The sequence below is a fragment of the Poeciliopsis prolifica genome, unplaced genomic scaffold (assembly GCF_027474105.1).
Source record: "Poeciliopsis prolifica strain line A6 unplaced genomic scaffold, Auburn_PproV2 SCAFFOLD070, whole genome shotgun sequence".
In the NCBI taxonomy this organism is placed as follows: domain Eukaryota; kingdom Metazoa; phylum Chordata; class Actinopteri; order Cyprinodontiformes; family Poeciliidae; genus Poeciliopsis; species Poeciliopsis prolifica.
Window position 1 is genome coordinate 62,501 of NW_026562445.1, and position 14,310 is coordinate 76,810.

The following is a 14,310-nucleotide window of genomic DNA, read 5'->3' on the forward strand; positions in this document are numbered from 1 at the left end:
CGCTCTACGGAAGTTGAAGTTGACCGGGCGGAAAAAACGGCACTCTTTCGCGGCTTAAAAATCGGGGAACGGTATAAAAATCAGAGACCCACGCCGAATTGTTCTCCTCAGCGAGACCTTTAAAAGCATGTATGACTTGCCCGGGTGGCATTCATTTTTACACGCTTTTCCGCAAGTTGAAGTTGACCGTGCGGCCAAAAGGGTTAGAGATTCCCAGCCAGACTTTGACTAGATCTAAAAGTGAATGACAATGTATGGCAGCTACATGAAAGGAGTGGGATAGGACCACCAAATGAGGTGGGGACCTGCAGAGAATTGTAGGGAGTTTTTGGATCATGTTTGGTAAAATGAGAACTTATCGTTGTTCACTGATTTTCCCTTTTATGCACCACCCAGGTCCATTTAACAGTTTCAGGACCTGACCAGCACCAATCAGCATCATTTGCTTGAGAAATGATGAGATTTGGTTTAGTATAAAACAGGCTTCAATGCCGAAAATGATCAAATGTTACAAAAACCATGTAAATCATACAAATAGAACAGAAACAGAGTAACACTCACCATCCAGCATGGGCATCACTTTGCTCACTTATGGGTGACCAGAAGTGAAGCAAAGATTGTGGAGCAAGTTCAGCTTTTACTCTTCTCCTCATTCTGTTCCCTCTTTAAAGGGGACATTATTCACTTTCTTTGTTGTGTGACTGTCAGTCTTGTGTGACATGGTGAGGTAAGCAGCAGTGTGAGTATCAGCACATTCCATAAAATAATTTTTGATATACTTTGAGTGAGCAATTATTGAAATGAATTAGGAATCAATGGTAGCTAGGTGAAGGGCATAAGCCACGCCCCCCAAACTCCGTGGGTATGGGGGGCCGCTCTCATAAATCACTTCCAATTATAGATTTTTGAAATACTTCAAGTGAGCAAAGTCATTTTCTGGTTTTCTTCCTATATACCTGACCCTGAAAAGGACGAGTTTCTTCTGTTCACCAGAACGGGAGATTCTAGAAATACTAACATTAATATATCTGAGGGCTTTAACTCCATTGAAAATATTTTCTATAGATATTTTTCATTGAAAATATACATACTGCGACAGACTGGAGACCTGTCCAGGTGACCCCGCCTCTCGCCTGGAACACAGCTGGAGAGGCACCAGCACCTCACGACCCGGTTAGGGAGAAGGGTGACCAGAAAATGGATGGAAAATATAAATATTTCCTGCTTATCTGTAGAACAGCTAAGGAGCTACTCTAACTTTTACAAATCAATTTGGGGAATATTTTTTTGAAGTCCAGATCAAGGGCACTAACAAGGGGAAGAAGTTTGAACCCAGATATGCAAATATCTTGTTGAAATAGAATTTGTCAAGAAAAATACGACATCATCCCACTTCCCCATGCTGGAGATTTTAGTTAACAGTAACAACAAATAAAGTTATCTTCAAAATAAGTCACACCAATCACATCTAGATCAAACAGTAGACCCAGACTGCAATAAAATAAATCTGGTGTGTGTTGTTTTGTCTCCTGCAAACTTAGCTTTCATTATACTTATTTTTTCTATCTAATCATAAGAAATCATAGTCAGAGAGAGAGATATGAGACAGGAAGAGCAGGTTTCCAGGAAAAAGAGGAAGTAAGTTTCCAGCTTGCAGCTGTATAAAAATAGCTGAGACTATTCCTTGTTTAAAAGCATAAAAGTTTCAAAGGATAAAATCTAAACATTTTGAGTAATTAGATAAGATTTCAAGTAAAGCACTTATATTAATATTGGGTACTTATAACAATACTTACTGACACTTGTGGAAAAAACGTACAAGTAAAACAAGTAACTGTAACTTTGGTACAAATAATAAAAGAGTAATAAGTTGTGATTATCATAAACTTATAAATGAATGCTAAATTAAAGAAACTATAGGTTTATGAATGTGATTTTAACATTGAACTTGAAATGGTGTAAAACATGTATCTGCTATTAAAGATCACTGATGATGTGTTGGAGGTAGATAGTAGGTGAAAGGTCAGGGGTCAAATGGGGACTAACGGGAAAGCAGAGACGACCAAGACCTTATTAGGAGATAGCTTGTTGAACAACTTATTTTGTGTCAGAGACATGGGAGGAACGTTGAGCAACCCGAGACATTAGCCAAGACCTCAGGAAAAATGTCTCTAAGGACAGTGATGGATATGAGTTCATCTGTCCAAACAGTTACCCAATAAAGCACAGCAACAGTGTTAGCCAATGAAAATGCACTGAAAGCGGGTATAAACCCTATATAAGGGGAGAGCAAAAGAGGAATCTTTGGTTGGATCCTCCAGGCAGCTTCGAGTCAAGACCGAGATGGACAAAGAACTCTGCAGCTGAAGAAGAGCCGGGCCACAGGGACGAAGACTGTCCTGTTCACGGGGACCAACCCATCAGCCCGCAACATGTGGCTTCAAATCGGACTTCTCTCATCAGCGGGTTCAGACCCAAAGACAAAGATGAAGACAAAGATGAAGATGAAGACAAAGATGAAGATCAAGACAAAGACAAAGACCCAAGTCCTTGTGACCTCATCATCAATGCAGAGATGACCAACAGAGACCAACCGAGATCCCTGCCTTCGTCAATCAACCTCCTCCTCCAACATCTTTTCATCATCGATCCGGGTCTGGGGTTCGAGACACAAACTCCGTCCGTCTCTCTAAAGGTTCCCTTTTAGTTCTTAGTATCAGCGTTAGGGAAAGACAGGCTAGATGATTGATTTACTTATTTGATTATTCTGTTATTTGATTAAGCTGTACTGACCCTTGCAAATTGCTTTACTAATAAAATATTTAGCATAAAGAAAATCTAAAAGATGTTGTGGACATTCAATTAATGAGTCACCTCAAAGTTCTTTGATGGTAGTAAAATAGCTGTGATGTTTGATTCTGGGGAAGAAAAGTAGGTCATGTTTTATAGGTTGCTTTAGCCAAATTTAAAACAACATCCTTGGACTCGCCAGAGTCACTAAAACTAACCTGATTCAGTAACAAGTGCAAGTTGCAAAAAAGAGAAGGAGCGACCGTTAACAGATGTGCTCTGTGGAACTAGTTATCTGTATGTTGCTCAGTCTGGCTAATTCACAGGGGGAAGAAGGGTGAGACATCTGGATGTAGGCCGTCAGTAACCAGGCGAATCCTTTCTGGAAACCAGCTTAAACAGAGTTTACTTCAGTTCTGGATAGGGTAAATCCCAGCGGATTTAGGAAACTCAATTCACCCGTTAGATGGAGAGCTGGTAGCACATCTCCCCTCTCAGAAGAGGAAGTAGTGACTGAGAGAGTAGAGTGAAGAAAGGGGGGGGGGGGGTGTAGCGGCAACAACAAATTTTAAATTAGCACAATAGTACACAGGCTAACCTTTACGTTAAGACAAACTTAGATAAAGATCCAAACTAAAACAACTGGCCACTCTCAAAATTTTACATGAATTGTATAGGGAGGATCTTAAAGAAAGACAGACTGAGACTTCCTTAACTCTCTTTAGACAGGACATCTGTCTACCAGACAATTAACAAATTCCTTAGTGTGGTTCAAAAGTTCACTAGGATCTTAAAACTTCTTATAAATAATTTTATTCATACTAGAATTAAATATATTTCTTTAAGCATGTTTTGAATTAGTTACTTTTTAGATCCAAACTTACAGTCATTTTTTAGCATTAGATTTTGTTTCAGTAAAACACAAAGACGTTCTAGTTCAATCACTGAGGAGAAAACTAAAATAGTCAGAGGTCGTAAATTTTTGCAGAGGGAGAGTTTGCAGGAGACGCCTGGTACGGCAAAGACCCAGTTTGACAATCCATAGATCTGCCTTTGGGCTCTTTAGCATGAGATAATAAAATTAACATTAAGACAGCCCCCACGGAGGAAAAACACACCTTCTAATGCATATATTTAAATTTAGAGAAAGGCACAGGCTTATAAAAGTTTTCGTTTGCAACAGAGAACTCAAATTGCTTTCTGCCCGAGTTCGAAATTTCCGGAAAAATTCATTTTTCTGCCTTTACGTTCAACTCGTGTAATTGTTTGTTTTGTCATGTCTTGGACTTTTGATAATCTAGGTGAGATGCTTATTGTAACATTCTTCTTGCATTGATTTTCTCTGGATAAAACTCTGAATATCTGAAGTCTGATGTCGTATGATTGCTCTTTCTCCCTGCGCATATTGAGGCTCAAGAATCTGGGATCAGAGGAATGAATTAACGAGCCAAATTAAGTTATTCCTCTTTTTTATTCTTAACAATCTTCATGGCTCAGTGGCAAACAGGCATTGAGGAAATGCATCAAAGACACCGTCTTATACTTCAGATACCTGGATGACATCTGGACATCAGAACTCACTCAGTGGAAGATTTGAAACATTTTACTCACACATTGAACCACCAGCATTAAAGCTGTAGACATTTTAGAAACCACCACAGAAAGACTCACAATTCAAGGCCACACATAAACTTGATTGTTATGTTTGGTAGGTAGGACGAGGTAGAAGCTCAGTAGACTAAATAACTCTTAACAGCTTTTATTCATAACTAGCTCAGCAGTACAACATAAGCTTTTCCGCCATCTTAGCTCTTCTTCTACTCTGCCTCTCTCTCTCCTCTCGATCCTATTCTGGAACGCCTCCTAGTGGTAGACACAACATTGATGTTTGTCTGTTTGGAGCCCACTGACCTCGGTAAAAGCAGCTATAACCCAAGCACACCTAGGCAGGCCTAATTAAATCACAGTTACTAAGATTCCACTTCATTTACTCTGCAGATTTCAGGGAGTCCTCTTGAAGGCCTTTCTTCTGAGGAGAAACTCCAGGACCTTCCTGAGGGGATGCAGAGCTTCTTTCCTCCAGTCCAGCCAAGCGGAGAGCTCTGCCACTCGCCCTATCACATTTTCACCCTCTGTCAGCCAGGTCCTTACCAAGATCAAGTTCCAATCAAACTGCTCAGTTACCAAATAAAGGAATTATTGCAGTCTACAGAAGGAATAAAAATCTCAGATTATTTGGTTAAAGGAACCAGGGTTAAAGGTCAGCAAGAATTTTTTCTAACTCTATTTTGGATTAAAAAGAAATTTAATAGCAGTTTACAAAACTGATCAATCTGGACACCCCAAAATCAAAACTTGTGTTTACCTAATTAGATGCAAAACCTACCTAAATGAATATGCTGGTGAAACGGGGAAGACGGTTCTGACCCGTTTCACCAGCATATATACATTATAAATCACAAGGACAAAACATGCTCCCCTAATTCTGCACGTAATAGATTGTGGATGGAACAACCTGAGTCCCTCTGTTCTCCAGCACAATCTCACCAGGTCTACAGCTGAGCGCCGGCGTGCTGAGAGACTGGATCTGCAGACTCAGCACTCCGGTACCGGCGGGCCTAAATGAGAAGCAAGACAACTGAGGGGATTCCTAGCAGGACTGACCGTGTTCTGAGAACTGCAGCTCAGTTATGCAAACAGAAAGCCCAACCCAATAAAATATCCCTAGAACACATATCACAGTAAACAGGAGCCTAGCCCAGTGTGTCACTATATATATATATATATATATATATATATATATATATATATATATATATATATATCAATTTTTTTAATCAATAAATAATATTTCTATAAATATTACAGGCAATGTGTGATCAAACTACTCTGATGAAATAGAACTCTTCTTAATTACGATCATCTAATTGGCAAATCGTCACTCATCATGGAGTGACCCCTACTGGTGAAAACAGAGTCCTGCAAACATGGCTCCTTCTGATTGGGTCAGCTTTTCACACAATTGATCATCATCATAACATATACACAGTATGGTGTGTCCGTCACCATGGGGACAGATGTCAGCTCTGCAAGAACGTCTTCACGGACCATGGACCAGTCAAAACCTCTGGCAGGGAGAACCCAGAAGAATCACTGAGTGGAGCTGCTGAGAGGTTAAACATGATGAAACTAGGAGCAGAACCTGGAACAGAACTTGAAACAGAACCTCGGAGGTGTGTTGGAACTTCTTCATCATGCCTGAACAACCAGAGACCAGATGAAGAACCAGACAGGTCCAACTGATGACTTTGGGAGCAACTTTATTTCAGATGTATAGTGCATCAGAACCAACTTCTCTTGGTACCAAGTAACTGGCTCACACTGAAACCAGAATCACCTCATAGAGGGAACTGAACTGAGCCGAGTCAGGTGGGATCACAGCTTTCATGGTTGCACAGAAATAAGAAAAACAAAACAGGAATATTTAATCGCTGAAGCCAAAACAGCAACACCTTCATTTCTATTTCATTGTTCAAATAAAATATAAATCTAAAAAACTGAAATGGTCCAAACGACCAACTGGTAAAGGTTTGGCACCATAACAGGTTCCGGGACCAGTTCTAGAGGGGCACTGGGTCCCGTTGGCCCATATCTAGAATCCAACCATCACCCCAGACCGGGAGCCCAGAAGAACCCTGGATATACTTGGGTGAAACAACTGGAACGTATCCAGGAGGAACCAACAGATTAAATCTTCTGTCCAGTACGGTTCTGCTATGATTGAGCTCTGGATCAATGATGATGACCTTTGGACCAACCAGAACTTTGCCACAAGTTCAGATTTCAGGGATGGTTCAGCCTGAGGAAGGGTTCAAAAGGAACCACAAGGTCGGGTTCTACAGAAAATCTGAGGGGTCATCTGGACCCCAGCAGCTGAAAAACCAGGATGGGTTCACTGAGGAGCTTTGGTCCAAACTCCTGAGCCTGGCTGAAAGAGTTTCTGCTGGGTCTCTGGACCTTAAAGTTCTCCTCTGAGCTCAGGTCCATTTCTGGTACCAGAAACTCAGAACATCTGACTAGGATGTGATCTTAATCTGGAACCAGTCAACAAACCAACCAAGCCAACACCATCAATGCTACAGGTTGGTCCAGTTCAGGACAAACACCAGAACTTTAGCAGAAAATCATAAACTTCACATCTCAATAATTTAAGGCAGTTGATCTGGTTTTGGTTCCGACAGAAATACAACTGACAGATGTGGCACCTTTGAACCAGTCCATCAGAAGTGGACCCGTCCAGAGTGCGGGTCTGATGGAGCTCCTCCTCCAGAGACGTGCTGCAGGAAGTTCTGGCCCATCGGTCGGTTTATCTGGTAGTTCTGAACCAGCGCCTCCTCGGTCCAGTCGCTTCTGGTCAATAGAGGTTCCATGTGGGGCCCAGGAGTTCGGATCAGAACCGGGTACGGAGCGATCGGAGGATCCCGGTTCAACAGAGTGTGTCCGTGAGCTCGGAGCGGTCCATCCGGATCGTAAGGTGGAACCGGCAACACGGATGTGTCCCGGGTCTCCAGCTGTTGGTTCTGATGGTGCATTTGGTACAGCTGTTTCTTGTGGACCTCACAGGGGTTCTGCTGGTCCAATCGAGTCTGGAAAAGTTGCTTCTTAGGGGGGTAGACCTGGTTCTGCTGGTCTAGCTTCTTTTTCTGGTTCCGAATGCTATCTTGGGCCTCCTGGTTCATCTGGACCTCGTATTGTGGGCTTTTATGGTACTGAGAGTTCTGACAGATCTGTTCCACCTGGGACTGATGTGGCTGCTTCTGCTGGTTATGTTGTGGTTGATCAGACTGGGGGTTCTGCTTCTTTTGGTTCTGGTTCTGTGCTTGGATTTGTTGATTTTCCTCCTGGTTCATCTGAGCGTGAAACTGCTGTTTTTTCTGGCTCTGGATCTGGTTGTGGATCTGGTTCTTAACGTCCTTCCAGTGTCTCCCCTTGAGAACTGGTTCCAGATCCAAACAGCGCTGACAGACCTCCTTGCCCGGTACTGTCTGGAGCAGAACATGGTCCCCTAACTGTCTCCAGATGGCGTCCTTCTCTGCAGAAGACCAGGGCCGGCGCTGGGCCTTCCTGAGGCAGAAAGGAACTGAAGGACAGAGGACACCTTTCAAGACCAGAGACAAGATGGACCTCTAGAGGTTATCATGAATGCATGACCCACCTGAGACTGGGTTTTGTAGTCTGGACTCTGGAGGAAGCAGGGGAACTTCAGGGCTGGGCCCAAATCTGGATAGAACTGCAGGGAGACAGAGACTAAGGTGAAAACAGCACCCTCTGGTGGAGAGATGGTGTCATTACAGGAGAAAAAGCTAAAACTGTAGAGGACCTCCTGCTGGAAGATGGCTCTTGGTTTGTGATAAGTAGCTTACATCAGCCTGGGTCAGAACTCACCATCGGCTCTCGGGTCTTTGTTGATTCTGGTCAGGCCCGATCGTTTCTTGGGTTTGGTTCCTCCATCTGCTGCAGCTGCATGAACAAAACTGTAATGTGTGGTCAAGTACTTCCAATACATACCTGTTTGAGGAGGACTCAGTTCTTACTCTGTTCTAGGTCAGGGTTCTGGAGGCCCAAGTTGTCCCACTCACTCCCCAGAAGGTGGTAGAAGTCGGTGGTTCTGGCTGCAGCCTCCCAGTCTCCATCCAAAAGACTCTCTCCAATGGCAATGTCGCAGACGGTCTTCAGGGTGGTCTTCACCGATAGCGGGGGCCGGCTCCACCGGTAGCCTGCAGCCTTCCTGGCAGCAGAGAGTGCCAGGCTGAGCTGACCCGGCGCCAGCAGGTCCTGCAGGGTCTGGACCTCAGAGTCCAGAGACTTAGCGGCCAGCAGGAGGCGACCGAGTTCCCGGAGCTTCTGGCTGACATACTCATAACTTCGCTGGTTACCGTCTTGGTTCTCCAGCAGCTTGTTGCCGTACTTACAAATCAGCCAATCAGACTTCACCTGGGAAGAAACAGGGGGAGGAGTTAGAGAGTGGACAGAGTCAGAGAGAAGTAAACATTAGAAGATGAAGGTGTACAGACCTCATAAGAGACGTTGTCCTGGTTCATGCGGTGCAGGATCTCACTGACGCCCTCCGATGCGCTGCTAGAGATCGGCAGCAGGCGGGATGCTGCAGCCTGAACTCTAGTCCTCCTCTTAGGGAGGTTCTGTGCCGAGTTCTGGTTCTGATTTACACTGGGCTGAGAGGTCAGGTTCTGACTCTTCTCGTGCTCAGAGCTCTGATTCGAGGCCTCAGCAGGGGCTTTGTCAGCTGGATCTAAGGTAAGTTCACCTATGGACTCTAAAGAAGGAAATGCCTCGTCAGAGGAGGTCTCAACTGAGGGGCCAGGGCGTTTGGACGGATCAATGGCAAGCTTTTTCCGACAGGACACTTGGTGTCTCCAGAGGTCGGCTCGGAGGAAGAAGCCAAGGCAGAGAGGACATGGCAGGTAGTTTCTGGCGTCAACATCAAACTTCTCTGAGGGCTGCCGCCACGGGACGATCTCGCCGCGTCCCTGACGGATCACCTGGTGGACACACAGTAAGTCAGATGGACTTTGACACAGGTAGATTACAGGTTAAACAACTAACAGAGTCAAAGGTAAACAGGAAGACCTTTGACCTCTGGTCCTTGAAGAAGAGAGGTATTATTCTAGATGTTTAGAGAATCCTGAAGGAGTTCATGTCTGGCTCAGTCTGAAACAGCAACAGACTGCTCCCCCTCAGAACCACCCTAACTCTGCATTCCAGTAACCATTGACACATGAAGATGCTGTGTCTGAAAGGTGGGAGTGTGGAATTAGGGTGGAATGACAGAGCCGGGACTCATCGGCGTAGCAGTGAAAGTGAATATGTTTATTAAAAATGTAACAAATGTGTGGAAGTTAGATGATGAACTGCAAGGGCATGCTGTTCATCACGAAGCCCTGAGAAACACCTAAGACGATGGGAACAATTCCCATACCGGTGGATAATTGCAGCACTCTTTTCCTGTGATGGAATAAGAAGGATCTTGACTGTTTACAGACTGTTCAGATTGCTAGTGAAAGGGTTTTAACCATTTTAAATGTCTTTACATTGGCTTCCACTACATTTTAGAAATCATAATAAAACTTTAGTTCTTACTTTCAGTCTGTCTTTTGACCTGCTAGAGCCTCACTCCTATTCTACCTCTTCTATCTATACCCACATCTTCCAGTGAAAGGCTGTAAAATTTTCCAACAACTCATTTAAAGAGCGAGGACAAAGCCTTTGGACCCCAGACTGAGCAATGTGTTGCCTGTAACTTTACGCTGCCTCGATTCCCTTTATACTTTTAAAAATTCAAATTGGCTTTCAATTAGTTTTATGTCATGTCTGCTGTTTTATCATTCCTTTTTTAATGTTTCATACTTTCTAAAGAACTTTGTAGTTTCTCACATGTAAAATGTGCTGTATGAATAAAGTTTACTTAATAAATTATTTTAACTGAATACAGTGAGTGCAGTTTGAAAGTCAAATTGAAAATGTTGACTTTGAGAGCTGTGTCAAACTCCTTTCAAGCCTAAGAAAATGGCAAAGGCAACAAAACAATGGCCACCAAAAAGATAAAAACCAGGCTGGATCCAAAAGTTGTACTTTTTTTTTCATATACTTCTTTTAAAAAACTTTTGCAGTTTCTCAACCGCAAATAAGAGGTTGATGGTTGTTCTAAGCCACTCAGCTTAAAAAAATCATGTCAGGTCGAATTAAGGGGTGGAGACACCATTTACATTTCCAGATAGAAAATATACATATGTACTCAACTATATTTATAGAAAAACATTTACAGAATAAAGATCAACTTTAGCAACTCAAACCTAAAGCAAAAATAACAATCTGGGCCCAAACAAATACCAAAGCATCCCTCTCAATGGGTTGTGTGTCCCAGTACATGTTTGTGCGTAAGCCACTTCAAACATGAGGTTCCTGCATTTCCACCTGACCAGGTGTTGCCATGGAAAGAGCAGGAGAGAACCATTAGAAGAAAATCTGAAATAAATAAATGAGGTTTAAACCCTCCCACAAACAGAAACATTTATCAGTTAAATTAATGAAGATACAGAAAGTAGAAACTACAGGTGCTGTTACTGATGGTGAATCCCTCACAGCCTGACTGCATCAGGGAGACACGCAACTTTAGTCAGAAAATTTCAGCCAGAAATTTATGGAGCCTCAGGAAAAATGGCCTTTGAAAGTTATTGTACAGGACAGAACATATGAATTTCCTTGTGATAAAAATGAAAACATTAAGTGAGGAGTGGATTGACTGCATTTTTCATAAAGGGCAACAAAAAGATGGAAATAAAATACAACTTTTATACCTGTTGGCATAAAAGATGCCAAAAAGGTAGTTAATGAATTTGGGGAAAACATTCCCAGAATCAGTTCCCAATACCTGGATGAACTGACCCAGAAGAACCCGAAGACCCATTTAACAGAACCGTCGTGATGACCTGAGGATCCTCCAGACTTCAGAGAAAATATTCTGGAGACACAGTGACCCAAGTGGAAAGTTCCGGTCTGGTTCCATCTGGTATAGAACTAACTCAGCATTTCAGAACCAGAACCCGTCTTTCTCTCAGCTTCACGGCCTCTGAAGTTCTGGTTCTGACTTCATGAGGATGATTCAACCAGGACCCGATGATGAACAGACCTGGAATCCCCAGAGTACCCTGAACAGCTCCGTCTAGGAGAGTAACCCCACCTCAATGTTGTGCAGGTAGTTGCCTCTGCAGCGTAGGTGTTCCAGCAGCAGGTGGCGCTGTTTGGACCCGGTGGGTAGGGCGCCGGCGGCCAGAACTTCCTGCTGGTCGGTGTGCTTCCTGAGAAGGTGGCGAGCGATCTTGACCTGCGGTCGGCGGCAGAAGACGCAGTAATGCTTCTTGTCCCAGCGCCGCTTCCCGTCGCTCAATGACCTCTTCACCGTCACGCCCTCCTTCTCCTGGCCCCGCCTCTTCTCAGCAAGGCCCCGCCTCTTCTCAGCAAGGCCCCGCCTCTTTGCCTTTTGGCCCCTCCGCCCCATGAGCCGGCGCCGAGTCGGGCCGGATGCAGCTTTAGGTGGATCTCTGTCAGGAGAAGGCTGGACCTCTGGGCTCACCGTACCAACATTAGTGTCCTCGTCCATGGTAACAGCAGTCTCCATAACAACCTGAAGTTCACAGACAAACAAAGAAAGGATCTCAGGTGAATCAGATTTAACCAGAGAATGCAAAAAGCTAACCGTCACCTGAGAACCCAGATCTGACCCAAAGACCGCCACATGACCTGATCGCAAACACAGAGGACAACTGGTGGAATGACCCTTTAATCTGCTTGGACGTGACCAGACAGGAGAAGGCCGAGGAGCTGGATCCCAGATTATCGATCCCAGATTGATCAATAATGTGGGATCCCAGATTATCAACTACTAACAATTAGTTAATAAACATTTTCTTTATAAATGTTACATACTGCTGCTTTCTTCTTTGCAACTTATTTACATTGAAACCAACATTGAATAAAAAATGTGTGAAAGAATTTTGTGACTGTTGATAACTCCACAAAGCATATTTTATCTTGCCTGTAAGTCTGTTGGTTATTTGATAATAGGTTAGATGAACAAATTGAAATGGACATCATCTGGGTACTGACTGTGATATTCACCTGGGTCTCTCCCCAAACTGTCCAATAAATGATGAAACATTTATTCTGGACATAGTATGTATGGAAGTAATTGGCATGACTTAAATATACATTTTTGATGCATTTGATACATTTTCATTTTTCACTTGCTGCTTTCCTATGGAATATTCTGTTTTTAAAATCTCCCATTCCTCCAGATGAGCCTTGAACACCAGCAGGGCGTGACGTCACCATCTTTTACCCCTTTAATTCACTCTAAAACAAAATAGAAAGTCAAAAGTTCATTTTCTATTGCACACTATTACCGTAATGCACCATGTATGCACGACGCTAATCTTTAAGAGAGCGCTAACGTGGCCTGGTTTGACGGCTGTTCTCTGGTTCCGAGTCCTGTGGAGGACAGGTGACCGCATGCAGGTGTGGGTTCAACGAACCGAACCGTCAGGTTCTGTGCCATGTTCTGCTCGGTGGCTCATAAAAACCCAACAAAACACCGATGTGGGCCTGGGACTGCAAAATGTGATGCTTTGTCAATAAAGTCTGGTTTAACCATCCTCTCCCTCTGCCGAACCGAACCTTCACCTGAACCACCGGCATCAGCACCATGTCCGGAGGAGGAAACCCAAGCTGTCCGACAATGGAAGTCCGAGGGCTAAAGGCGTCGGTAGGATTGTGTCATCACACACATGAACAGAACCGAGCAGAACCGAGCCACAGGACATACACAGGAAGTGACCGAACCTAACAGAACCACCTCGACCCATCTTTACCTTAGAAACGGCCTCAAACTCCTCTTCCTCGGCTTATTTTTCTTTTCTTCTACTTCTTCTTCAGAGTTTATTGGGAAGTTGACATGAAACGTAATGTATGTATTACCGCCCCCTAGCGGTGGGGAATGTGGTTCAGCATGTCTTCCTTTGGACCTTCAGAAGGAGTGATCATGTTTCTTAGTCATCTTAGGTTGTCTAAAAATCATGATTAAAAATGTAATACATTTACTTTCTGAATGTCCGTGTACACTAATAAAATATTTATTTATTTTTTTCTCATTTCCTACAACATGGATCTTCTTTTTGTCTTGTTTTCTGATATATTTATATTAGTTTGTTTCCTGTTGTGGTGTTGAAGACAATGAACTTCTAAATTCATAATATTGTTATTACTTTTCGGTTTCTCCTTGATCTCATTTCTCTAATTCCGTTTATAATCAAATAAAACAATATTTCTTTACTTTTATTTCCTTTTATCTACTTTTTTGTTTAATTATAATTTATGCTTCTGATTTTCTTGCAATCACTGTGAAGTTGATTTGTCCAACTGGTTTTGTTTCCCTTCACCCCAATAGGTTCTGCTGGAACCTAAATAAATATGGACGTTAATCATATCATCTAAATAGCAACTGCTGCTGTTTCTTATGAAATGTCTGGTGCACAACAAATTATTATTCTTAAAAGTCTTATTTCTTCTGTGCATTGTACTGCTAGTAATAATGCTAATATTTTGCTTGTGTATGCTGAGAAGCCATTTGGAATTCATTTACCTTCTTTTAGTAATTTATACTATTCCTATTTCTCTGGTTGGATGTTTTTAGTAAAGCTGTCTAAATCTTGACATATTCGTGGAAGTTCTTTGTATATTTCTGTGTTGTACATGAATTAAAACAAATCCTTTATCCATTTTCTTGTATGAAAGTGTTACATCTACTTTTGCATCATGTAAGATTCGTGTTCATATTGCACATTGGACTAAATATTTAAAAGTGCCTCTTTCTGCCTCTCAGTCATTTCCAGGTAAACGTCTGACAATGTTTACAGCTTTCTTATATTTATCAATGACTTTCTATGT

At 42.8% G+C, this 14,310-nt stretch overlaps 1 protein-coding gene across 1 annotated transcript; it reads right to left on the reverse strand.

The window, feature by feature from the left end:
* Window positions 1-6,093: 6,093 nt before the first annotated feature.
* LOC129351943 (uncharacterized) lies at window positions 6,094-13,302 on the reverse strand. The gene is made up of 7 exons (XM_055020801.1): window positions 13,236-13,302; window positions 11,549-11,992; window positions 8,865-9,350; window positions 8,385-8,784; window positions 8,236-8,310; window positions 8,006-8,080; window positions 6,094-7,930 (listed from the first exon to the last, which is right to left on the reverse strand). Exons 2-7 carry the CDS (start codon window positions 11,984-11,986, stop codon window positions 7,071-7,073), a joined length of 2,334 nt encoding a protein of 777 aa, XP_054876776.1. The 5' UTR covers window positions 11,987-11,992; window positions 13,236-13,302; the 3' UTR covers window positions 6,094-7,070.
* Window positions 13,303-14,310: the final 1,008 nt, after the last annotated feature.